At 39.3% G+C, this 27,274-nt stretch overlaps 2 protein-coding genes across 2 annotated transcripts; both read right to left on the bottom strand.

Annotated features, from left to right (window-relative positions):
* Positions 1-1,299: 1,299 nt before the first annotated feature.
* GJD2 (gap junction protein delta 2) lies at positions 1,300-2,688 on the bottom strand. Its single transcript, XM_042870899.1, has 2 exons — positions 2,618-2,688; positions 1,300-2,143 (listed from the first exon to the last, which is right to left on the bottom strand). Exons 1-2 carry the CDS (start codon positions 2,686-2,688, stop codon positions 1,300-1,302), a joined length of 915 nt encoding a protein of 304 aa, XP_042726833.1.
* An 18,062-nt stretch (positions 2,689-20,750) lies between these two features.
* ACTC1 (actin alpha cardiac muscle 1) lies at positions 20,751-25,570 on the bottom strand. Its single transcript, XM_042868961.1, has 7 exons — positions 25,490-25,570; positions 24,854-25,002; positions 23,691-24,015; positions 22,905-23,066; positions 22,601-22,792; positions 21,423-21,604; positions 20,751-21,071 (listed from the first exon to the last, which is right to left on the bottom strand). Exons 2-7 carry the CDS (start codon positions 24,980-24,982, stop codon positions 20,928-20,930), a joined length of 1,134 nt encoding a protein of 377 aa, XP_042724895.1. The 5' UTR covers positions 24,983-25,002; positions 25,490-25,570; the 3' UTR covers positions 20,751-20,927.
* Positions 25,571-27,274: the final 1,704 nt, after the last annotated feature.

Genomic DNA, 27,274 nt, shown 5'->3' with positions numbered 1-27,274 from the left:
AGCAGAAAGAAGGCTGTTGGTGTCAGTGGGCTTTGGATCAGGCTTTAAAGACAGAGGAAGATTGCTTAAGGAAGAAAACGGACATAATGAATAGTCCTGATTTTCCAGGTTTTGTCACTTAGAGTTCAGAATATCAACAAGACACTTTAAACCCTGAAGAGTATTTGTAAGTCAATTATTTTGACCTTGTGTATTTCTTCAACTGTATACAATAATAAAGAAGAACAAACCTCTCTGGCTTACAAAAAAAAAAAAGGCAAATACTTTATTTATGAATAGAGATTTTAGCTGCTTTTTACACCATTGCAATGACTAAACAAATAGCATAAAATAAATGAAGGAGAGTATAAAATCACTTTATTCCAGCTGGTATTCCAAGACAACCTTCTGATTAAGTACAGAGTTGGATGTTTCAAGTATGGCACTTATATAAATAAGAGCAGAGAGAAGGTGATATAATCACAGTTAAAAGCAATGAACTCTGTTCCTTTGGTATGTGTGTCACCATAGGTAACTGTAGGTAAGTACGTAACTTGGCCAGCATGAACCAATTCCATCTTGTTCGTGCACATATCAGGAAATGAACTGAAATGTACTGATATATTTTGTAGATCACAACTAACATAGGATGATTAAGGTCTCTGGTGTGTGTGGACAGGCAAACAATAAATGGCAAAATTATATTCAGCATTTATTGTTTAGCATAACTAAATGATGCACAAACTAAGTTAGAAAATAGCTAGTAATACACACCAGGAATAAACTCTGTGATGTAGACAAGCAAAATAACATCAGACATCTGTGAGATAGGTGAGAGCAGATGTCCTGATTGAGCTGTGGTCACAGTGCAATTACCCTCCTTTTAAAACATGCTTACATCTTACATCACAACAGTTTCCCCCACCCCATCCCACCCCATATAGAGTATCCTTGCAGATTTTTAATATGAACATTCTACATGTTTACAAAGATTTATCAGACAGTCCAAACTGTAAACTCATCCTAAAGATGACCAAAAAGCTGCTCCACCAACAGATAGCATCCAATCTTTAGAAACAAAATTAGTGATAATAGTAGCTGTAAGGCTAGATCAACCATGGTTTTATAGCTGTTTTGTTTTGTTTTGCTTTCAGTCTTTTACATAGCACTGCAGTTTTGCAGCTAGTTCAGTAAGTGCAGATCCAATACCTTAATGGCTTTCTTGGTGGTTTGATAAAATGCTTGCCTAAGCAATGTACCTTTCTCTAATGGTGTCTGGGTCTGTTCCACCTGGCACCAAGTTTCAGTTCTGTCACAGCCTCACACATAAGCTGAGTCACTTGACTGAGTCCTGCCAAAGTTAGGCATGCTCATTCTTGGCAGATCCTTATTTCTGATCTCGTATATGGATTTCCTTTTTGCCTGTACTCCTCTCACTGCCATTTTGATCTTTCTCCAGCCCAAGTGGTTCAGTTCTGCCAAATTGAGCACCACACAAATGCCACTGACAGCAAACATGAATACCAAGAACACAGTCTTCTCAGTGGGTCTAGAGACATAGCACTCTACTTCTTTAATGCAAGGGTATCTGTCACATTCGTACATGGAAGGGACATTGAATCCATACAGAAAATACTGCCCCACTAAGAATCCAATCTCTAGGGCATTTCGAAAGACCACTTGGATGATGTAAAATCGAGAAATGCCTTCTTGCCTCCTCATCTTTGATTTTGTAGTTCTGATTGCAGGATTGGGGATCTCTTTCACTTCTAAGCAGTCTGGTTCTGCCTCTTTGGTGGAGTTCTCAGTGTTCTGCAGCACCCCATTGACAATTGTGTTCTTGATTTTCTTACTATCCTCACGCTTCATTGAATCCTGGTCTCTCTCCAAGGTGAGGAAGACAGTGGAGTACCTCCGTTCCCTCTGCTTAGCAGACTGGTGAACAGAGTACGTTATGAAGCACAGGCTGGGAGTGCACACCATGATGATCTGGAACACCCAGTACCTTATGTGAGAAATAGGGAAAGCCTGGTCGTAACAAGCCTGATTGCAGCCTGGCTGCAGCGTATTACAGACAAACATAGTCTGCTCGTCATCGTACACCGTCTCCCCTACAATGGCCACAATGAGGATCCTGAAGATCACCACCACGGTCAGCAGGATCCTGGAACAGAGAAGCCCGTCAGTGCGCGCGGCCGGGAGCTGTCCAGTGCTGATCGGCCCGGGGCGCCGCAGCCGGCGCGGTATCGCCTCGGCGCGGCAGGGAGCGGCCATGCGTCGCCGCAAGCCCCAGCCATGGTGGGAGCTGCCCCGGCCCCTCTAGGAGAACCCACAGCGACCGCGCGGGCCGCAGCCACCGAACGCGCAGAGAGGCGCGGAGGGGCTCTGCCTGCGGGACCGCTGTCGCGGCGGGATTCCCTCAATGTCTGCCCGCCGCCCCCCTACTCCTCGGGGTCGGGAAGAGCTCCGTGTCTCCGCGGCTCCGCATCCTGTGCCGTGGCTCCGTGCCCGTTCCGCCCGTACACGGGCTCTTTCCAGGCGAGCACGGTAGGAGCCCCGCGCAGGCTGCTCGCACCGCCAGGACTCTATAGAGCAGCAGGGCACCCCCGCACCCCCCGTAGCGCCCCGTCGCCCTTACCTCCCTATCATAGTAGAGTGCTGCTGCACGGCAGCTTCCAGTAGCCTCTCTAGAATAGTCCATTCCCCCATCGCTGTTCATCCGGAGACAAAGACTTTGGCAAGCGGAGGGGATATCTTCACTTCTTCCTACCCCTTTCTTCCTTCCCTCCCCCCCCCCTTTTTTTTTTCTTTTCTTTGTTGTTGTGTTGCAAGGGATGAAGAAAGAAAAAAATAAAAAATAAAACGAGAGAAATCCCCCTCTACCGCCTGCAGTAGTCTGGTAGTAGGAAGGCAGCTGGATGCGGCAGCCCTTTCGAGGACTCTCGGCTCGGCTCTGCCCGGTTCGGCCCGGCCCGATTCTACTCGGGGCCCCGCGGCGGCCGAGCCCGGCACGGCCCGCTCGGCTCGTGCCGCGGAGCGGCGGACCCGCGGCAGGAAGAGAGGAAGGTTGGCTTTTAATGTCTTGCTGCCTCTAATCTGCCTTTAAGTAGTCTCCGCTTGCGTCACTGACAGGTTGGTGGAGAGCAGCCAAAAGCAGCGCTCGGATTTTCTCATTTTTTATTATTCCCGTGAATATAAATAAATAAATGGGATAAAACAAATGAAGTAAATAAATGGGGAGGAGGGAGGCGGAGGAAGACCTGACCCAGCCACCACGAGCCTCCTCTCGCCAACGAGCAGCTCTTCGCCCGACCAGAGCCCGCCTTGATCACTGTGAGGCCACTCCGGCCACCTCCCCGCCACTGGGATCAGGCCACAGGGGAGTGTCCCCCTGGGAACCGGTGCTGGCCCGCGGCCGCTACTCTGGGATGCTGTGCCCCCGTGCCTGGCTGCAGTCTCGGGGACTGTGGGGCTCTGCAAGCTCCCCGGGCTTGAGAGAACAGCAGTGTCATGCAGCAGTAATTTCATCTAGAACAACTGCTTACCCTTGGGGGATAACCGGTCTTAAAACTGTATTCTTACTCTCCTCTGATCACAGATATAATACAAGAATCGCTTGTGGAAGGAGAAGTGAACATGTATAGCCATTTCAGATAATTCTGAGACTGAGATTGGATTTAAGTTAGAAAGGACACCAAATCTTCACTCAAGGCATCTCTAAACAGCACATGAATAAAGACATCCTTTCATTATAAAACACCTACATATTCCACCAAATTATTACAGTATGTTTAAAATATTTTTTATTTTATAACTACCCTTACCTGAATACCTGAGACACTCCCCAACAATTTCAGATAAACCACTGACACCAGCTGAGATTGACTCTTTCCTGGTGGTGAAACCTAAAGTGTGTTCTCTACATTTCCATAAAGATAAACTATAGCCTTTTACCTACTCAACTGGTCTTATTAAAATGAACATAAGAAAAATTCAAATCAGTCTGATAATAGTGTTCTTGCTGCCAAACTCAGTAAAATCAGTCTTCTTCCAAAGCAGAACTGTTTAGGCCACTGTAAACAGTGTGGTCCTTTTTTTACTTTGCAGCTCTCTGTGCAGGACATTGGTGTGTTTTAAACACCTCAAAATTTGTCTTTTCATTTGATGGTGCAGATGGTCTCTGATTCACATTACTAGAATCTGTTGCCTGATTGGATCCCTAAATCTTTGAAATGGGAAAGTGTCAAATATGAGAAGATCAGTGAATACTCCTATTTGCAGAGAAAATGGTAGATTTTTCATCTTGTCCAATCAAGAATCTGTTAAGAAGTACTCTGGATTGGTTCTTTCCTACACCACTGCTTTTCCTTAAATCCTGACTACATCCTTCTTCAAACCTGAATCTCACACCTCCTGCAGTGTGCGTGTGTGTGTTTGTAAACCTGCTGTTGCAGCAACACCATAAAGAAAAAAAAAATAGTAGGTGTTATTCCTTTGGTTTTAAGAGGACTCCATTATCTGTCTACCAGCCACGATGTTTTTCATATGGGTCCCAAAGTGTCTCTGTGGAGAGGGATCTGAAAATAACAGAGATCAAAACAGGAAAGGAAGCAGTAATGCATGTGCAGAAGGAGAGAGGGCAGGGAGTATGCTAATAAGCTAATGATGATAATCCTATTTGGAGAACCAAACAGAGAGAAAGACCTTGACAGAAATTACTGAAGAGCACAGAGGAGATTTTGGTCCACAGTCAAGTATAAGCATTCCTACAAAGGGAAGCTGTTAAATAGCCTCAGGATAAAAAACATACATATCTGAGTTTTTATGACCAGCAAACAAAAAGGAATCAAATTCTGATCAAACCAAACACTGAGCTTTTGATGAACAGTTAACCAGTATTTGCTGTATGTGATGAGAAACATAAAGGGGAGGTGACATAAATGAATGTTACAGACATATAAATACTGATATGAAATATTTTTTTTATTTATATGTGTTTTAAAGTTAAATATTTCAGGTGCACTCTTGCAAGAGTTGTATTTCATTCTGAAACAGCTGACCTCTCCTTTTCTAACAGTAGCCTCATATGCCACACCACCACCTTACTCAGAAACAGAACACTTATCGTTATATTTGACAGTTTGTGGACTTCAGAACTCTGTAAGCTTGGGTAAAAAGATAATAATTTCAATCTGAGTGTCATTTTCTTGATGGTAAAACATATTTTAAGTGACTTGAAAGTAATTATTTGCATTCCCATTATTCACCAGATGTGTAAGAGCAACCTGTAGACTTGTCTGACAAATACCTAAATTACAAAGTGTCCAAAGTTTGAACAGTAGGCTTAAGAAGATCTTCAGCTTCTTGGAGTTTTTATTGGATTTTCCACCATTTCCCTGAATACTTCAGCCCATGATAAAGCCATGATTTGCAGAGGAGTAGGCTGCTAAGAATGCTACGGAAGTATCTGCATCATGTATGTTATTCACATTATAAAATCATGCATATATTTCATTCACAAGCACTCAGGATTATCAGAGTTTTAAGTCTTCAAAAGCTCATGGCTTACAAAGAACCATTTCCTACTAAAGAAACAGGATCAGGCCTGCCCAGTTCAACATATTTGTCAGCTGTATAAAAAGGAAACAAAGTTGGTTTCACACTCCCAAGCACAGGCTTTGGAGTTGAGAATGTAGTTGTATTTGGTTTGCTCTGCATTTGAAGAAAGTGACTATTCATCTGCAGATTAAATTCAGGATATATACATTCATAACAAACCCTCACAAACCTCACACCAGCAAAAAGAACTCCCCACACCAAAGTCAAGACAGCAACTGAGCTCAAGCAACCTTTCCGAAACAAAATCAGAACTCCAGCTCCCACATGTATTCAAAGAAGGCTCTGCCTCAATATTAATTCATGTTAACATAATACAGATGGAGCTGATCTTGGATTAGATTTGGAGAATGAGACTGTGTGTGTCCTCAGTTCAGATGCCAAACTGAGGTTAATCTGTCTCTAAGAAGCGATAGGACAGATTCTCTCTAAGAAATCCATCCCTTTTGCCCTGATTTGGTTTTGCAAAAGGCGGGGAAGCCAACAGATCTCTCAGGCTATGCATTCCTCAAATACAGGGCTGAGCACACAGGGCCTGCACCTACACATTTGGCTCTGGTATCAGACTCCCGGCAGCCCCAGTACTGATGGCATGACTTGGGCAGGGCAAAGTAGCCAGTTGGCTGCTGCCTACCTGCTTTCAGATTGTATACAGAATCACTGTGTTCCCACCTTGTTGTTCTCTATGTTGAGATTAACTCATGTGAAAACAAGGTCCAGATCCTACAGAAGCATCTCCCAAATACTACATCCTTTTAATAATATAGATTATTTTTTTTTCCATATAGTTTATCTCAGAACAAATCGCCATTTTTTGATACTATCCCAAGGACCTTCCTTGGTCATCTGTGTTTTGCACTTGTACATGGTGGATCTGAAATTACAGCAAATATATAAATGTCAGGCTTAGATTCAAAACTTGAACAACAATACTGTATTTCATGATTGTATTATAAAACCATTTCTACCAAGTGCAGAAAACTGAGAGCAAAGAAAATTGCAAGCTATCACTTAAGAATAGTAGGCTATAATAATAGGCTATAATAATAGGCTATAATAATAATAGGCTTTTCTTCCAGAAATTTTGTGGAATGTATTTCCCTACATCAGCTTTGTGGTTGCATTTTCAATTTAGTGTCACAAAAGTGAGATATTCCAGCATTACTTTTATAAAAATGGAATACTTTCTTTCAAAGACCAATGTGATGAATGCTTTCTTTCTGATAGCAATTGGGGTAATCCACAAAATCTAAGTAGTTAGCTACTAAACTGAAAACGCCTATCTAAGACCTCTCGCAGCCATCTGCTACACTCTGCTTTCATTTGATGCCATGTGTGTATTAATGAAATGATTGCATCAGATTATATCTTTTATTCATAAAATCATCTAGGTCATCTTCTTCCACCTGCACTTCCTCATTAAAATGAACAGTTGTGTGTTCATTCTTCACTTGCTGTGTGAGTGCAACCCTGGCACAACTGCTCTGTGCATTTTAATCAGAAATCCTTTATGCTTTTTCTTCTATGAAATTTCTACAGTAGGCAATTTCTTTGTTTCACACCACAGAGAATGAATTTGAAGAAAAAAGACTTCTGAAAAGGTGCAAGACCTGCATGCGCTGCCAGAGGTCATCTGCTTTCAAGACAAAGCAACAACAGACCACAACACCATCACTTTGATTCTGAGAAACATGTAGCAGATTCTTGTCCTGTAGACAATAGTGTTTGTATCAAAACTGCCAATATCAAGGCAGTTATGTTCCTTGATATGAGAATGGAAGCACGCCATGCTAGGGAACAGCAAGGCACTGGCTGCACAAAAGTCAGGGCTTCATGCAACACGTAAACAGACAAAATAGTTACCCTAACAATGAAATCAAGACTGTTATCAGTCTCAGGTCCATGCCTACTGTTTACTACTGAAGAATGGTATGAGTGAAAAGTTCTTTAGCAAATCAATGCATGTTTTTAGGAAAGATGGCATAAACGTTAGGGCTTATATGTCACACTGAATTTCTACAACTAGTCTTGCCAAGCTGGGAACTGGTACAAGAAGTATTCATGAGGCAGGCCAGCACTGAGTAGAATCTTCATAATATTATGAACTAAAAGAATTTAAAATATCTAAGTGTAACTGCTTTATCTAGAAAATGTTTTATATCTCACTTTTCTAATTGCAGGTCCATTCTTTCAAAGACACATATTCAAAAAGATATGCAGTCCTGTACAAATGTTTGGCAGTTTATGGTAAAATAAGAGCCAATCATGGCCACCATACTAGAACAAATACAGAATCTTGGCAAGATTCTTTTTGTCAAACCTGATTTTCCTCTTCTTACAAATAAAAAAAGAGCTATATATAATAACCAGAAGAAAATTAATCATATACAATGACAATAATAAATTCAAAAGCATTTATTTTCAATTCACATAAAAATATCTCAGTCCCTAGGTAGTCAATTTTTGTGCTACTAATGTCAATTCTGACTTTTGTGTGGTCAAAATTCAAAAATTCATAAAATCTTACTTATACAAGGACATTTTAATATTACTAGTGGCCAAATGCTAATGATGAGAAAGTGAGTGCTGCAAAAAAAGCAAAAATAGCAAAAAGAAAGATTCAGTAATAAGAACCAAGATCTGTATGCTGGAACTGCAAGCAGCCTTTGCTTCTTCTATCTTGTGGAAAACGAATAACCATTTATGAGAATTCATGCTGCAGTATTTCAATATGAATGCATTACATCAAGCATTCTTTTCTGACCTACTATTTTGCCTTCCCTACTTTTATTTTTCTCCAAATGCTATATCCTTATATATCCAGATGCTTTCCACTCAGTGGCATCATTTGCAGCAGAGTTGCTTTTGTTTATTTGGGTTGTCATACCACCACATGTCTTCAGCTTTCCTGATGTCCATCACTTTTCTCCTCTCCCTCCACATCCCACCACATCTCTTAAAAGGGAATTCACATTACATTAAAACATCCCAATGGAGGCTGTGCTGAAGTAATCCTTTGAAATAACTAGAGCAGGCAAATGATTGATTCAAAAGTAAACTATGACAGCAGGAGTGAACAACTCAGTAACAGAAGAAGTTCGTAAGAATTTTAAAAATCCTTTTGTCATTCAAAGGTTTTGCAGTTACCATAAAAATGGGTGAGATACATTTGATATGCAAATTCATTACAGTTATGCAAAATATAAATGCTATGCAATTCATTAGACATATAAAGTACAAATGCATATACAGTTGTACACGTGCAAACACGTCAGTGAGTGTTTTATAATTACAGTTCATTTGACACAAAAAAAATATTACATAATATTAACTAAAGCATTCCATAGGAATTCCTGTTCTCTAGGAATCCTCTTCTGTGAGATTGTTAGGACAATTTGGAAGGCCTATGTGGGGAGGATGCATTCAAATTCCATGTGATTTTAGCCTTTCTCCTAAGTCCCAAGTTGAAAGCTATTTAATTATCCTTTCAATTACTTCAGTGGATCAAGAACATACAGTTTAACGGAATAATCTGATATACTTTCAATAGTACATGTAATATTACAAAAAAAAAAAAATCAAGTGAATTTAAATTTTATAATTTTATGCAAGTGTAATGCATTCAAGTGTCATGTATTCAACTTTAGTCTAGAAGCTTCAGTCTCATTTACAGATCTACACACTGAAAAACACCAATTCATAGACCCACAATGTTTTCCTAGAACTACTCCAAGCCATGCACATCTGGAGTTTCACAGGTGGGGACGAAATTGGCCTTTTTATCACCTCCACAACTGCCTTTAACACACTGCATCTTTTCAGTGCTGCGCAGAGTGTTACATTTTCAAAACACTATTTGTAAACGTCTCCTAAACAAACAAGCAAAAAAAAAATCCAGGATATTCCTTAAATTTTTGTAATGTTTCTGTTTCAAAATGAAGGAAAATCGATTTTGGAGTATCAAAATATTCTATGAATATAAATTCCTGAGTTTTAAAAAGATGTGATTAAGTATTCAATTTCTTCTAATCCCATAAAATCAAAGTGGTTATACAGAGATTTTTCCATACTTTTAAGGCTGTGAAGTATTCAATTGCCTACTGTATTTTTCAGCATCTATCAAAACTCATTTACTTTTGACTATTTATGAAGGAAATAATTTGTGGGGGAAAAAAAGAGGAAAAAATAAATTCAATAATTTATAAAACATTGTAAAACTGTGTATGCTTTATTTCAGTGCTTCCAAAAAAAAAAAAAAAAAAAAAAAATCTTCATTCTGCATAATGTCACTATGGTACTGGAAGCTACAGTATTCAATATATTTAATATTATTATATTTAATAATATTTTTCTAGACAATGGAGAAGTCCCTGTAATGTCTTGCATAGGTAACAGTTGCTCCAGGGCTGCACTGAATTGAACACATCCTATGCAAATCTGACCTCATTTTTAACCAGATATTAACTTCTCATTTGAGATTTAGAACTTCTGCTTTGCAGCTCTTTACATTATCTTTCACACTTCCCTGCAAGAAATCATGGCCTGTTTTCCTGTGATGAACACATCCAAAGTAGCAACAATCTTTAGAAAAAAAAAAAAAATTATTTTGTACCTTGCCCCATGATTTCCTTAGTTGAAAGATGTATCTGCCCACCTCAGCAGAAAGCTGAGCATGTCAAGAAGTACCTCCCTTTTCCCTACCTTCTCCTTGAAATCCCCAGAAATCCAGGGGCTGGTGAGGGCAGGTGGACCATGCACAGCAGTGCCAGAAGGAGAAACCCCTGGGGACTGTTCTACAGCCCGTGGGGTGGCAGGGGACCTAGAGCATGCCATCATCACCACTTCCCAGGCTGTACGCCTTTTCTGTACTTCCTGTCATTTAAAATGCTAGTCAAGTGAGTGCCAAAGGTTCCAGCAGTGAGAACAGTGAAATAGATCTACACTTGCATGCAAAGGGATGAATATTTTATGCATACATTTTTATCAATTTTTTTTTTTTTTTGTATCAATTAATAAGAATTGTTGTAAACAACACTTTGTGTTCTATCTACGTTTCCTATTTTTCAGGTCTTGAAGCATCTCTTGCACTTGCATGAGTCTGTGCCTGCTGGTCACACAGTAAAAAACAGAATTTTATTTTCTTCAGTCAGCCTCTCCATTTTCCACACAATTTCCTCAGTACAGATTCACTCAGGTTGTGTCCAAACATCCTGCCTTGGGACAATAAGCCTCCCTTTCCCCTTCCAGATTTACTCTCCTCTTTCTTGTACAGCACATAACAGAACAGGCTTTCGGGGGGAAGTGTCTAAGAACTGATCCACGGAAAACTTGTCTTATCCCACAGGCTTCACTCTGCCAAATGAGAAATTACAGAGAGCCAACAAAACAGGACCAGGGCATTTGAGGGAATGCAGTATAACCTCGCTGTGGTCAAATGTCATGTGAGCATTTACCTTCCTGCACAGGAAGTCAGGAGAGCTTTCAGGCATCAGGTTACTGGTGTAGATAATTGGGGAACTGTTTTAAGCTGAGAATAGGGGGAATCCCGGCTGTAAAATATGGCTGCTGCAATTTAATTTCAACAACACAGTGCAACTTCTCAGATTTAGGAATCAAATAAAATAATTGTTTTTTTTACTTGTATTGAGGATATCTGAGCCAGCCCCATTTCTATCCTTAGATGTAGAATTCATAAAATAGACTAAAATATGTTATAAACCTCCATTCTCCAGCATTTTCAGACAAGGATTTCAAGGTCTCATATTGCAACACAGCTACCCAGTGTTTTCCAAAACTCTGAAACACTCAACATTTTATGAGGATTCTGATACAGAAGAATCTGTAGTTTCCAGCTCTTATTTCACTGAGACTATAAGGACATTCATGCTAGAGTTTTTGGGAGCAAAGACCAGGATACTGACTTCAAATATTTGTTGATAAGCACACAAAGGCCTTACCTATTTAAATATGTCACTAATATAACATGAAAACATGGATAAGTTATCAATCTGTTTTGTTTCATTAGTACTTTTTGATAAATTTCATTATTTCATGTATTTTCTCTGAGCAACGGATCTGTCACGGATCAGGAATTGTATATAAGGAGAAAGAGCTTACAGGAAGGCTAATCCAGGTGGAGAGAAAAAAAATTAAGTCCTCACAGGGCTCTAATAAAAATCTGTGAGGCACATTTAGGCTAATTACACCAACAAGTTAGCAAAGTCCAGAGTCACAGTACCTGAAATGTCAGTGCAAAATGTTCCCTGGCCTTGAAGGCAGTACATAAGGCAGCACTGAATGTGTGAAATCCAAATATAACTGCCACAAAGGCAAACAAGGCATGAGAGAAAACATGAGCTCAAAGATAGATCAATTAATTCAAAGAACACCAACTAGACAGGTGGATGAGTCAGAGATATCAGGCAGGCAGAGTTCCTGTTGAATGGAAAATGCATTTAATACAGCGTGTTGCACTATGTGAGACAATAAGACCAACAAGCTAAGATAAATTTGGTGTGCCATGATGACAGAAACATCCTTAAGCAAAGAACACAGAATTAGTTTCCGCTTTTAAAAATTTCTTCTTCTATGATTCCCAATTCCCAAGCCAAACAATACAGTTTTCTTCAGTTTTTTAGATTATCTTGGAAAAAAAAAAAATAAACACAGTAAGATATTCTCTTTGATGTGATATATAAGAAATATCTGATTTTTCTTTCAATGAGAAGAGTAGGTCAGAGAAATACATTAAGTGAATATATTCAGACATACTTAAAGAGTTATAATTGTTCTTTTCTCTAGGGAAAAGCAATTGCAGGGAAAAGCAATTTTTCCAGTGCTAGAAAGTGCCAGTGTACTTGAAGCACAAGGCAGAGATGATTGTCCTGCAGAGATGATGGTATGTCACATCACAGCTGGCTTTGCAGCAAATCTGGTGCACTGCTGCAGTGTCTAGGAATAGCTCAGTATTACTTTTTTTATTTGTTTTTGTTTTTAATTAAGCAAATGTATAAGTTGGAAAGCCAAATCATAATATACATAGAAAAGACAAATATGAAGTTGTACTTTACTCAAATTATAAATTGTCTTGTGACTGTGTAGCAGTACATTCTTACTTAAAAGAACAAATGTTTCTGATATTTGGCATTTATTATGAAAATCATCTTCTCAAAAGTGAAGTAGCATTTGGATGCATATCATTGCATTTAATATAACACATAAACCTTCAGAATTTTGAGGGAATAATAAACAATTCAAAATTTGCACACACCAGCATTGATGTTAATTCTCAGTACGTGCAGCAAGTTGTACCAGGATCTGGTCCAAGGGGTACAGTTGGAAAAAATGAGAACAGAGCTTTTCCACTTCACTGTTTTCAGCATTTTATTCAATGGTTGACTAGAAGTATGCATAGATATAAAGCACAGTAATTAAAGAAAAAAAAAAAACTTCAGAAAAATAGTCATGCTTTCATGTGCTTTAGATTGTCTTTGAAACAACAGCAATATTCTAATTGATTCAAGCCCCCAGTATTTTTATTATCAACACAAGAATATACTGCATTTTTTATTTGTTCTACATTTAAGTTATATCTATAGTTTCAGTCTTCCAAAATAATATTTACCAAAGTGAAACACATTCCACTCTTCAAGTGATTTTTAAAGATATCAACCTACGATCTGGGGAAATACTACAATATTTTATAAATTATTCAAGTTGGATATAGTACTCTCTTTCCTTAGTATACTTCCCTCCACTGCTTTCACCACATAGATTCTCTCTTTTGTTTGTATGTGTGTGTGTGTGTGTGTGTAAATAACAAAGAATTTGCTAAATTAAGGTGAAAATTTCATATCAGGTAGGGAAAGTAGGCCTGAGTTGTAACACACAAATTTTGTCCCCAGCCCAGGAATTTAACTCCTCAGTGCAGTAATCAGATCCATTCAGTAACTTAAGAGATTATCAAAGAAAAAGCCTTAACATCTTCATGGAAGCGACATTATCTAACAAACAGTAAAAGCTCCTTCTTCACAACTATGACCTTATTCTATAAGCTTTTTGCTATACTTTTTTAAACTATGGCAGAAAAGAAAAAAAAAAAAGAAAAAAAAAGAAGTCCCTTTATCCAACTTAATACCCATGATTTTAATAACCACAACACCTTCTTCAGTTAAGGAGGGACAGAATTGCACTTGCACCTGTAAACACTTGTGAGAGGCAGTCCATGCTCACCCCCTGAGCCTGGAGAATATTTCATCCCTGTATTTCCTTCCATATCCATATCCAACAACGCATGGAGATTCTCCTTAGTCCTCCTTTTGTTACTAATGTATTTATAGAAGCATTTTTGTTTTCAGTGGCAGTAACCAGACTAATCGCCAGCTGGGCTCCTAATTTTCTCCCTGTGTAGCCTCATGACATATTTATAGTCCTTCTGAGTAGCCTACTCCTTATTCCAAAGGCCACAAACACTCTTTTTCTTCCTCAGTTCTAGCCAAAGCACTGTTCAGTCAGATTAGTCTTCTTCCCCCCTGGCTTATCTTTCAGCACATGAGAATGGACTGTTCATGTGCCATTAAGATTTCCTTCTTTAAGAGTGTCCAGCCTTCTTTTCCCTTTCAGAACTGCTTCCCAGGGGACTCTGTCAACCAGTCTCCTAAACAGGCCAAAGTCTTCCCTCTGGAAGACTGAGGTGGCAGTTCTGTTAACACTCCTCCTTAGATTTCCAAGAATCAAGAACTCTATTAATTCATGCTCACTATACCCAAAATGGCATCCAATCTTCACATCACCCACAAGACAGCATTTATCTGTTCTGTAGTATTTGTGGCATTCTCTATACTTAGATTGGCAAATGCCATAAATACCATGATAAATTTAACCACTGTGAATGATAAATGTCAGGCTTTTAATAGCACCCACTGTTTCCCTGTCACCACATGACCCTATTTGGAGACTGCACAATCATCTCGGATTATTACTTGTAAAAGAAATCATGTTTTTAGTACTTAAAAGGACATTGTATGTGCTTTGTATAATATACATAGACAGAACAAGCAAAGTATACCTTTTGGCAAAAGGAAGATCCTTCAGGGTGCTATTCCTGTTCATTTAATATTTCTTTTTATTTACAAAAATAAGTTAAAAGGATAGATTCCTGTTTCTAGTAGCTGCTAGTACAATGGGCAAAATCCACTATCTCAGTTAAAATGAAAAGGAAGTAAATTTGTCTAGCAAGCTGATGACCGTGGCTGATACTACATTTTATTAGAAAGAAAAATTGTACAAAACTATTGCTGCAGATCTTAAAACACTGAATGTGATGCTAGACACAGCACACATTCTCAAGATGACTTTGGACACTTTTTACACTTCCAGTAGTATGCGATGTATTTAGGCTACATCTGAAGATCATATTTCTGTGGATTTTTGACTGCAGACTGTAAGTCACATTTAACTAAAAGTACTCAAATTCTGATCTTTCTCAAAAGTCTGTAGTTCTTATATTTTATCTCAAGCATAACATCAAAATGGGAATTGAGTTCTTTCTTAGAATTCAGGCTACAAAATATCAGCAGTTCTGTGTTAATCAAATGTGTTTGAATTTTATGGCAAGAAATATTTGTCCTTCCAAAATCCATGATGTTATGTTGCTAGAGGAGATACTCATTTGCCATGTTATACAGACATGATCTCTGAATTGTGTTTGAGGTAGAGGTATTCTTCAATTGTAAAGAGAAGTTAAAGAGAAGATTTACAGAAAATACTTGCATTTCAGAGAATTTGGAACCAAATGCAAAAGACTATCACCAGCAATAACATAACCACTCATTTTGCTATGTACAGTGAATTCATCAGTACCACAAAAGTCTCATTCAAAACCATTAAATTTAGCTGCCAAAATATACCGGCAGAAGACCAAATGCTACTGCTGCATTACTGCGATTTGTCTGGTTGCCATATAGAGCTAAGCTGCACAAGATAGCTCCAATCCAATCATTTCAACACTAATAAGTGTTGTAAATCACTTTTGTAAACCTCTTCATCACATATTAGAGTGGTTTCTGTGTCTACAATACAAGAAATGATAATTTTATAGCATATCTGGACAAGTTGTAGTATTTCTTTGCAATGGATTGTGAGGTATAGTCATATTAAGCCATATTAAACATTAAATTCCTACTAAATATTCTTTCCTGTGTATGTATACATAGATAATTTAAGTATGGTTCAAGTAAATTGTTAAATTTCTTTAAGCATATACCACAAACTTTATTTCTCACAATCACTTTCTTAGTTACCCAGCTGCAAGAAACTCTTTCTAGATTTCAGTGATCTGAAAAAACATAACTTTATCTCTCCACACCTCACAATTTGCATCTTCTTTTGGAAGATATATAGCATTATGATTATCAAAGATGTTAATAGACACAAAAGGGGGAAACTGTCTTTCAAGTAATTGGATTCTTTTAACTCCTTCACTGTTGGAGTTAATGGCTATATCACAATAAAAATAATAAACTACTACATATTTCTTACTGATTCAGTCACTAAGAATGTTAACATCATGCACACACTCATATCTGTTTTGAGTTCAGTATATTAATTATGAATGAAACAGCAAATAAGGTTGAATTCACAACGAATGGTGATCTACCAAATCAATTAATGATATTAATTTACATCATCAGTTATTCTAATTGTCAAACAAATACAGATAATGGAGTCAAAAGTTTAGCATAAGAAAGGGGCTTTCTGTTAAGAGTGTAACAGAAGACAGAGGAGAACATTATTCCATTTAATCTTTAGCCCAAAATAAATTTAGAGCCATAAAAATGACGTGGTTTAACTAATGGAAAACAGTGTTTTCTTTTCTTGGATTTTCTTGTTCCTTGACAGTGAAGGATCTTCTTGCTTTGGTGGTAACTTCAAGACATAATTCATATAAACGTAAGAAGTACTTTTTTTTTTCTGATACTCTGAGTTCTTTGTGCTTAAAAATCTGCTGAGGTTTCTATTTCTGCAAGGATTGTAATTCCTGGCTTACCAGAAAATCAAAGTACTGCAAACCATACTGCATTGGCTTTTCAAAAGAAGTAATTCAGTTCATTCATCTAACAGCTAATTTTTTACTAACCAGAAATATTTTTAATACATGAGTCAAGATAGACAATTTTCTTGCTTAAAATTGATGTTCCTTATTCTCTTTAGTGTTTATTTACTTATTTATTTGTTTGTTTATTATTTAATAGAAACTTAACCCGTGTTCTTGAAATATTTTATATAATCAAAACAAATAGAGAACTTGCATGATATTCAATATCAAAAGATATCTATCATGTAAATGTGACAGTATGGCTTGATTCCTCCTTTATTGACATCTAGTGCTGTAAGCCCCTGTAGATCTGGATGTGGAGGATCTCCCCACCTTGACTGTCCCAGCAGTGTGTTGCTTCCAGACCCCTTCCTCCTCTGAATAAAATGAACTGATTTTTCTCCCACTTCCCAACTCATCTGAGGTACCTATGATATATCCAAGGAATATCAAATGGAGGATAGTATGCTCTCCTCTACTAGAGAAGAGGAACTGTGTTTTAGCAACATTTTTAACCATAAGTAAGTCAGGGAAGGTACCTGATAAAACTTAGGTAGCAAGGCATTAAAGAAGTACTTTAAAGATTAGATCTGAGTCCCTTCTGATCAGGAAGAGATCACTAGTAAGAGTATTGTCAAAGAGAATGAGGAATATGCTGGGTTTCTTTCCAATGGATTTCGATTCCCTCATGAGCTATGCAGTGTCCTTCAGACTTTGTCTGGTGTAATGGCAATGCTGACAGGGAAACTGAGGAACAGTGCTTTAGAGAGTGTTTGCAACTTCAGCTGTTCCAAGACAGCCAAAATTAGTTGCAGTAGCAGCAGAGCAATTTCTGACATGTACTGTTGCCTCTCCTTCTACTCTCTGTAGTTGGCTATCTGTGTGAACTATTCCTTTGTGATGAAAAATAAGATCATCACCATGTATACTAAATTTTTTCTAATGTCTGCTGAAATCATTTTATGCATTTCACACAGGACAGCCTGATCACAAAGTAAAGTTATCTTTTAACTACATATCAACGTTTTTTTTCCCCCAGTAATTAACATTTCTGTGTGCTGAATTTGCAAGTGTCAACTTTCTCATGAGAAAAAGCAAAAGATAACTAGCTGTATATTGGCTGCCTGAATTGCTTCTTTCTTGAGTCCAGTGAGTGAGATTTACTAATCACTCATTATTTACATATATATATGTATATGTATATGTATATGTATATGTATATGTATATGTCCATATATTTTATCTTGATAATAACAGAGATAATGATAATAATCCAGAGATGAGATGCTCCAGCATGGATTTAACTTCTAGTAAAAGAAAGCAACAATCTCTTCCTGCCTGGTCCTTCTACTAAATCTGTCCTACTAGCAAAGAAAGGGAATTTCTTTATCTTTTTCTATTGTTGCATGATTATTGTAGATTAATCCGGCTGTCACATATACTTGCTTATCTAAATTTTTTACTATAAATCTCTCTTAGTCTATATCCATAAGCTATGGGATTCAATTTTTCTAAATTCTTCTAAAGATAAAAATTTTCATACTAGTGCTTAGCCCAAGGGTGGCATTTTTAAGACTTTAAATGAAACATCCTTTTTAGAGATTAGCACAAAGTAGATAACTATCAAATTTATGACGACTATTGTACCATTTTTTTTAAAAAAGAGCCTTGAAGAACTAACAAGAAACTTCTGAAACATGTCCTTATTTTCTGTTAAAAAGCAATCATTTTAAACACAATCTTCATTTAGTATATAAAACATTAACAACTGCAATTGAGTGTTGCTGTAAAATGTAAACAGGATACATTTCAGCAATAGGTTCTGTTAGCAGAATTTTGTTCTAGCTTATGTGACCCAAATTCCTCTCCATCAAACTGGTCAGTTGCATTCTCTATATTTAAAAGTTCTAAAAATTTCCCAAGTTGTATTTCCATAAATAGTTATCATACTTCCCATTCTACTGAATTATTGAAGTTTTCACTGCGCTGACTGCGAATGCATATTTGATAATGGCATAATATGGGATAACTGGATTAAAATTGAATATATCTGGAAACATGCTATAAGAAGAGAAAAAGAGTAAGGTGCAAGTTCTGTTTAATCATACCCTACTTGTGGTCAAACATACTGTATTTTACATAATCCTTGCTGCTCCATAAACTGTAAATAGCCAGAACTTTCTATGTAAGTAATTTTTTCACCAGTCATGGAATCAGTGACTTCTTTCAGTTCCCTCCTTATGCCCACAAGCTTAAGGATAAAATTCTAACCACAGTCACAGCAGTGCTGCCAGCTGTATGCTTGCCATTCCTGGCTTATTGGAGCCAGGCAGTCAGGAATCCACAGGGCCTGACTTACTAAGCCTTTCGCATACTTGTTTAACATTTTAAGCTCCATTTAGTTGCAATTTATGTCCAGTATCATCTCATTAATTCACAGTAATACCTGAGATGACCTCTTTGATCAGCCATATCATTCAAATAGTAAGCAAGACTAAGCAAGAAAATCTCATTTAATTTAATTTATGCTTGAACACTTGATTTTATCTTGTTCAAAAATCTGGTAAAGTTCCTATATTTTCAAAACATATACTATTCCTCAATTATATGAATTTCAGCTTAATGTCCTACTCTGGAAACCTTCTTGAAAACACTAGTAAATGTTGACCTTGCCTTAAGAGATTCACAGATAATTAATCTCTACCGCACTGTGAAAATTTCTGTTTGTAGAAGGATTTCAGTGATATTTTGTGCAGTATATTTCAGATTTATATTCAAATTTCATTTACATTTAACAATTCTATCCACCTTCTACGCCTAAAATCAAATAAATAACTAGAAGCAGCTAAATATTTCAGATACATTTCAGTGGTAGGCAACTACAGTAGTACCTAAGCCAACTGGCTTCAACTGCCTTCTATTATTAAGTAAACTAGAGACAGGTAGTAAACATGTCTAAATTAATCAAAAGGTAAGATCAGTTCTGATTAACCGCAGATCACACCAAATGACCAGTTTAAATGCCCTTGCAAAGATTAAGAGGTATGAGGAATAGAAAAAGTTTCTGTTCTTTTCTATCTAAACTGTCTATTATTATATTTTTTTCGATTTGCATTTGAGTATAAAATTAGCATTAAATCTCATGTTTTTAACCACCTGCAATGGCCCTTAGCTGAGCACGTGCCTAACTACATGTACTAATTTGATACATACTTTAATTGATTTCTTCAATCAAGTTTGGACTAACTCCAGTCTGTACACAGTTCAAGCTGGGATACTGACTAGTTCCATTATTTTGATGAAAACCTCCCAGGTGATTCTGGTTCTTCGCCTTTTAGGTATTACTTTTTTAAAACAATGAGCACAGTTATAAAAAAAGTCATGGTGAGGAACACAAAAGCCCATGGAAAGCATATGTAGGTCAGGTAATAAGAATAGCAAAGATTATGGATTAGAAACTGCCTAAGACATATGAATGATGATGTGCAACTAATCAGGGCAATAACAATTATATGTTTACACAGCAACAGTTTGGTTCCTTGCATTAGCACAACTAAGGCTTCTGGCTTTAAGAAGAGGAAATGAGTAAATCGTCAATTAGAAATAATGTTTTGTCATAAATATTTATAACCCACAGAAAACAATTGTATGACTCTCAAGTACTGAGTTAATTAGTTATAAATTGCTTTCTAGGTGTATTAGCATAATCCTTCTTGAGAGGCTTTGGCTTTCAGTAAGTTGATATTAAATTATTTGGGTTATAAGCAACGCAATGGAAAAAAAAAACAACAAACAATTCTAAGCCCATTCAGTCAGTGTGAGAGGTTTCCTTCTTGTTCCACTCCTTAGGTCTACCCTCAAGGTTACTTTCTTGTAAATGATAGTTCTTTTGTTTCAACTTTAAAACTTAATACTATTAAGTATGAAGTATAACCTAACATGTCCACATCACTTAGAAAGATATGCATGACAAATTTGAAGGGAGTTTCCAAATCCCAGGTTATTCACAGACTCTTTTTTAACCAAATAACACTTACAATAAAACAATCAGAAACATCTGTAGGTTGCAAGTCCCAGATCTTTATTTATAAAGCAATAAATATTAGAAGCACAAATAAATTGCACAAGTGTGTAAACAAACTGTACAATGACGGAGGAGTTCAGGAAGGGCTGCCAGAAGACTCCAAGAAGCATACTGTCATCATCCTGAGTGGGAAGTAAATGTAGGGAAAAGTGCTTAGAAGCACTTGCGGTGGACAATGGATGGACCAGCTTCATCATACTCCTGTTTGCTGATCCACATTTGCTGGAAAGTGGACAAGGACGCTAGAATGGAGCCACCAATCCAGACAGAGTACTTGCGTTCAGGTGGAGCAATGATCTAGGATGAAGAGAAACAGCAAAATCCTACGTTAACAGTTACATTCCTGCACAACTAATCCACATCATCAACACACCAAACAGCTAGGAGTTTCTTCAAGTAAGAATGTATGGTAACTTACTGGTCTTCAGCAGCTGATAACGTAATATTCTTTAAGTAAATCTACAGATCAATTTTCCTGATTTGTAACAATTGATTCTTATTAATGTCATTATGTTAATTAATGACAATACATCTTATTTGCCCATCAGCTGATGGTCTCATTTATGAGTTGTTACTATATCCCAATTTAATGACATGGACATTTTCCCCCACCTTATTCATATTTTATAGTAGAGTCAAAGTCCTCACCTTGATTTTCATTGTGCTAGGAGCAAGTGCAGTGATTTCTTTCTGCATGCGATCAGCAATACCAGGGTACATTGTTGTACCACCTGAGAGGACGTTGTTAGCATACAGATCCTTACGAATATCAATATCACACTTCATGATGCTGTTGTAGGTAGTTTCATGAATACCAGCAGATTCCATACCTTGAGAAAAAAGAAGCTGATCAGTAAATTATACAAGAGGTCTTTGTGAAAAGGTCATTATAAATATGAAGTTTTATTGTTTTGTTCTACAATTGCTTACTGATTACCAGTTGTACAGAAAAATACAAAAAAAAAGAAAAAGAAAAAACAAACAAACAAACCCAAAGCTATAGGACAAGCTTAGAAAACTAATTTTTTGTTAGAAAAGCTAAGAATCATAATGCATGTGCAAAGAAAAGACAAGACCTACAATAAGAGAAGAGTTAGACACATAAGATAAACTCACTTATTGTGAGTCTATGCCATTTATAAACACGAAGGCAAGACCAAGACATGGATGAAGATGTTACTATTTGGCGATAAGTAAAAAGAAACCAGAAGCAAATGTTCATAGGTTGCATTCCAATGTATAATTTTAACAGGTGCTTCCTGAAAGAACTGACACTAAATCCACAGTAACACATCAGCTGATGAACAACTGCATTTGTTGCTTGGGGCTTAGATTATAAGCATTTGCTGTTATCCGTCAGCTGCATCTACACACAGCAAAACCAGCCATCTTGTCCACAGCAAGATTTAATTTCAGTGTATGTAAATATACACTTCTTCCTTACATGTTTTTCTCTCCCACACACTTTTATTTCTTCATGGAACCAGATAGTGTTTGAAGTAGTGAAGAGTATAGGTGGTACAAATACATCACTGAAAGCTGTTCTTGACATTGGTGACTTGACAATATTGTCAGTGTATATTCCACCACTAAAAATTGTGAACTTAAAAGCTGGCCTAGAAGTTGCAACAGGAGTCCGGAGCTCAGCTAATTACCAGCTAGTAATCACATTAAGCACCGCTAACAGGGAGAAGAGAATCAAACTCCCTATTTATATTTGATTTTGTGCAAAATGTAGATGAACAGGAAGAGGAGTGGGACACCTTCTAGAACTTCTGATTCATTTGCACCTCCTACTGAAAGAAGAATTTCCTGAAAGCACTTACCAATAAAGGATGGCTGGAATAAGGTTTCAGGGCAGCGGAAACGTTCGTTACCAATTGTGATCACTTGACCATCAGGCAATTCATAGCTCTTCTCCAGGGAGGATGACGAAGCAGCTGTGGCCATTTCATTCTCAAAATCCAGTGCAACATAGCACAATTTCTCTTTGATGTCACGAACAATCTCACGTTCAGCTGCAGGTACAGAGAAATCAAATCAAGTTTTGGAGAAGCAAAATATTAGGGAAAGAAGATGGGTTAAGGGACACATGAGGATATTCAGAAGAGGTCAAGCTGAAGGACTGACCAGTTGTCACAAAGGAATAGCCACGCTCTGTGAGGATCTTCATGAGGTAGTCGGTCAGATCCCTGCCAGCCAGATCCAGGCGCATGATAGCATGAGGCAAAGCATACCCTTCATAAATGGGCACATTGTGGGTGACTCCATCACCGGAATCAAGAACAATACCTGAAAGAGAAATGCCAGAAACCAGTTGGAATCACCTTATAAACCTTACAACACAGCAGTACCACAGATAACAGAACATTTTCAGGTAGTATAAAGCAGCGTGGTTCTATTTTAGCCAGCTACTGACATGCAGGTCTTGCCAACTCCTTCCGATATTCCCGTTTGGTCAAACAATCCCCACAAAAAACTGTCCCATACAGACTTTTAATGAATCCATATGAATAGCCTTCCAATGCTACACTGAGCAGGAGTGTACTGATGTAATGATGGCCTTGATCCAGTAAAGGGCAACTCTTAGGCCTAATTTAAACTCAAACTGGTGTAATACTTGTGTTAACTGCAGTGATGTCTCCTTGTTCGCACCATGACAAGCAGCAGGAAAATCAGTTCCTTAGTGCCTTTCTTTTAAACCAATGCAGACAAATTCATATAGTTCCACCCACAAACTAGCTTTTCTGCTAGTCAGTTACCTTTAATAAGCATAATCTTAAAAAAAAAAAATAAGCCAACAGAGTAATTTTCTGTAAACTGGAATGCTGTTTTGTATGTTTGTCTATGTGTGTGTCTTTGGAGTGGGAAGGAGAAAGGGTTTGTGGGTCCTGAAAGGAAAGAAGTCTATTTTACCTGTGGTACGACCGGAGGCATACAGGGACAGGACAGCCTGGATTGCCACATACATAGCAGGTACATTGAAGGTCTCAAACATTATCTGGGTCATCTTTTCACGATTAGCTTTAGGGTTCAAGGGTGCTTCTGTGAGCAAGGTGGGGTGCTCCTCAGGGGCCACACGGAGTTCATTGTAGAAAGTATGGTGCCAAATCTTTTCCATATCATCCCAATTGGTGATGATGCCATGTTCAATGGGATATTTCAAAGTAAGGATACCTCTTTTGCTCTGTGCTTCATCACCCACATAGGAATCTTTTTGACCCATACCAACCATAACACCCTAAAAGAACAAAATACAGGAACACATGACTTGAGAAAGACAACATCACAGAACTAGAATCCTCAATCAACTATGCTATTTTCCAGAAAGGTACAAGCAGTAATGCCACTAAAAGGTTGTTAAAGTTGTTTATTAAAATATTAACTCAATAGATCTTGAAGCTCTCTCTTGAAATTATTTTTCCTTTAATCAGATCAAAGAACTTCTCCCACTTTTTTTTTTTTTTTTAAATATATATCCTTCATTTTCAATTACCTCTTTCTGGACCAAAGTTCAATTGATAGTGAAAAGCATGATAAGCTTTTTTGTCACAGCAATTATAGGAGAAAAAGCCTTGTGTTTTCTGTGTTTTGAACAAATTGTGAGAAAATACAAGGAGAATGAAATAGGACCCCAGAAAAAGAGGCTTAGAAGGTGGCAAGAAGGCAGAGACAGACAAAAGCAGCAGAGGAAACTCAAGGGCTTTATATGTGGGACACTGGGTTGGATGGGTGGGATAAGTTCAGCCTATGGAGATGCCTTTGAACCAACACCAGAAGCATGTCTAGCTATGGGAATGGTGTGGGCGGCAGCTCTGGAGGAAAAAGGGTTTCCTATCTCATTATGGGAGAGAGGAGGGATACTGGTGAATTGAAAAGAACTGGTACAAGGGGTGACAGTGACAGAGATAAGACGATGGTGAGCCAAAGAGGGAAATGTAAGGAAGCGGCACAGACAACAGAAAAGGTGTCAGTAGGGTACAAGGGAAGAGAAGGCTGGGGTGGCAGGAGAAGAACAGAATTAAGGAGTGAGGCTGACTCCTGATGGAGCCTGGTTCTGTTCTTGGGCAGGAATTTACCTGGTGCCTGGGGCGGCCAACGATGGATGGGAACACAGCCCTGGGGGCATCATCCCCAGCAAAGCCCGCCTTGACCAGCCCTGAGCCGTTGTCGCACACCAGCGCGGTGGTCTCCTCGTCGTCACACATCTTGGCTGACAGGCACGGACCTGCAAGACAACGCGGCAGTGCATACAGACCCCTGCAGGCACGCAGGGCACCTGCCGGGTACACAGGAGACGAGTGGCTCGGAGGGTCCCGGCAGGTCCCGCGGGGTTTGGCCACGCTCGGGCATGGCTTCCGACGGGACCCGTCGGCAGCTGCCTTCGCGCTTCAAAAGGCACCCAGAACTCTAACTTAGGGCATCACTAGCGGAACCCTCAGGGCACGGATCAAAATGGATGAGCGAAATGGTATCTCAGAGTCTGCCGAGCGCACTCTGCCACCGGCAGGGCACCGCGCCCCGTCGAGCCGCAGCCACTCCCGAGGGGTGGAGAAGGGCAGAGGGAAGTGTCCCCGTCCCCGTGCTCGCGGCAGGAGCAGGCAGAGCGCCTGTAACACCCGCACAAGCTGAGCCGAGCAGTGCCTCCCGTCGGTGCTCCCCATCCATTCTTCTCTGTTTCCATCCCTTCCGTCCCTCCTTAAAGCACCACTCACCGGAGCAGCGCAGACAGCGAGCGGTTACTGAAGAGCGCCTGGGTGCCGGCGGGGCAAGAAGCTGCCGCTTTATAGCCTGCGGCGGGGCCGGGCGGGCCGCGGGCCGGGGCAGCCACCTTCTCCTTATTTGGCCGGCTCGGCGCCATGCCGGCGCAGCGCGGCCATGAATGGCGCAAGGCGCGGCGCGGCTGCCCGGCCATCTAAGGCAGGTGCGGAGCCGCGCTGTCCCGCCGCCGCATGGCCAAATAGGGAGCCCCCCGCCGACGTGGTGGGAGGGAAGGCTTGGAGCTGTCCTGAGGCCCCCCATGGTCAGTCCTAGGCAGCGTGAGCCACCGTGCGTGGCCCGAGGTATCGGGGATCTGCCCGTCCCGGATGGCTCCTCACCGCGGGGCGTCGAAACCGAAGCACTGAGACATGGCGTAGGTGGTGGAGGACGTCGCTGGGTGTCCTTTCCCCCTCTTTTCGTTTTTGTTTCCAGCAAATACAAAAACCCAGTCTATCAGCTGTGTAGTCAGTGACCCATGAGGCTCTTTTGGAAGCAGCAATGGAGGCGTCCCTGCTGCGCGTGGACAGCATCTGCACTGCCACAGGAAAGAGCACTGCATGCCTAACTTCTTTTAAACTTTGATTAGCACATGCAGACCACAATGGGGCTCCTCTCTAATTTGGCTGACAACATCTACAGCACAAAACGGGAGCTGTTCCTTCACATTTATACATATACTGAAACCCCCCATTTTTGCTCTTTTATTGCAAACTGGGTCGGTAATTCATAGTGATATGTATAAGGCAGAGGAGAAGAGATGGAGATAGCTCAGACAAAAAAAAAAAAAAAAGTGTTATTAATGTAGTGTGGCAGTTGTTTTCCTGCTCAGTTGTTGAAACATCCACGCTGATAATTTGTTCCAACACTGGAACCCAGAAAATCCATCTAACTTATTATTATTTTGTTGTAGTTAAAAATAGAAGTGTGGGAGAGGCGTCCCTTAAGTGGGCTTGGCATAGTATGTAAGGCAGAGTCCCAGAGGGACTGCACTGAAACAGCAGCGTCCTTCATCCCTCAGGAGTGCTGTGTGTAATGGCTCAGCATTGGCCTGCAAAAGGCACAGCAGAAGTAAGAATGGAGATCCGGTGCAGAAGGCAAAGAGGGAAGAGATGAAGGAGGGAACCAAGCCAGCTGCATCAACTGCTTCACACAGGTTTAGATTATTGGTGTCACCTCCATGATATGGCTCTGCCTTCAGAGAGGTGGGAGAAAAGAGCTTGTGAATTCATCCCAGCCTGGAAGTGCTTTGCTGTGAGAGCTGTCTGTGCTGTGACTTGGCTCTGACAAAGGGTACAAAGCCGGGAACAGCCACTCATTGCTGAATCATGTCCAAAGGGGGTGTCAGAGGCTCCTAAACTTTATTTATTCTGAAATCAGAGATAGTGGCATCAGTTTCCTCATCTCTAGCACAATTAATGAAGTGGTTAGCTTCACTCCAGCCCTGGTTTGTCTTGAAGTTGTGCCCAGTTGTGAATACAACTCTGAAGCAGATGTAGCAATAAACTTCTTGGCCTTTTCTAGCTCCTGCTTTTCTCTAAGTGCTCTGAGGAAACAAAGCCTAGAAATATATATGTATATTAGCAACATGAGAAGGAGAGGTGTAGGGCTGTGAAATACTCTGACCTAAAAAGGTCATAGCAGGAAAGAACTGTATGCCAGTGCTACTGCTTTAGGCTATCTTCAACTCTCAGTCTGTAGGTATAGATGAAAAATCATCCAGAATTAATGGTGATGGGATA

This window comes from Lagopus leucura, unplaced genomic scaffold (assembly GCF_019238085.1).
Source record: "Lagopus leucura isolate 7727_CA_CO unplaced genomic scaffold, USGS_WTPT01 Super-Scaffold_1, whole genome shotgun sequence".
Classification (NCBI taxonomy): Eukaryota; Metazoa; Chordata; class Aves; order Galliformes; family Phasianidae; genus Lagopus; species Lagopus leucura.
This window is presented reverse-complemented; position numbering and strand designations above follow the sequence as displayed.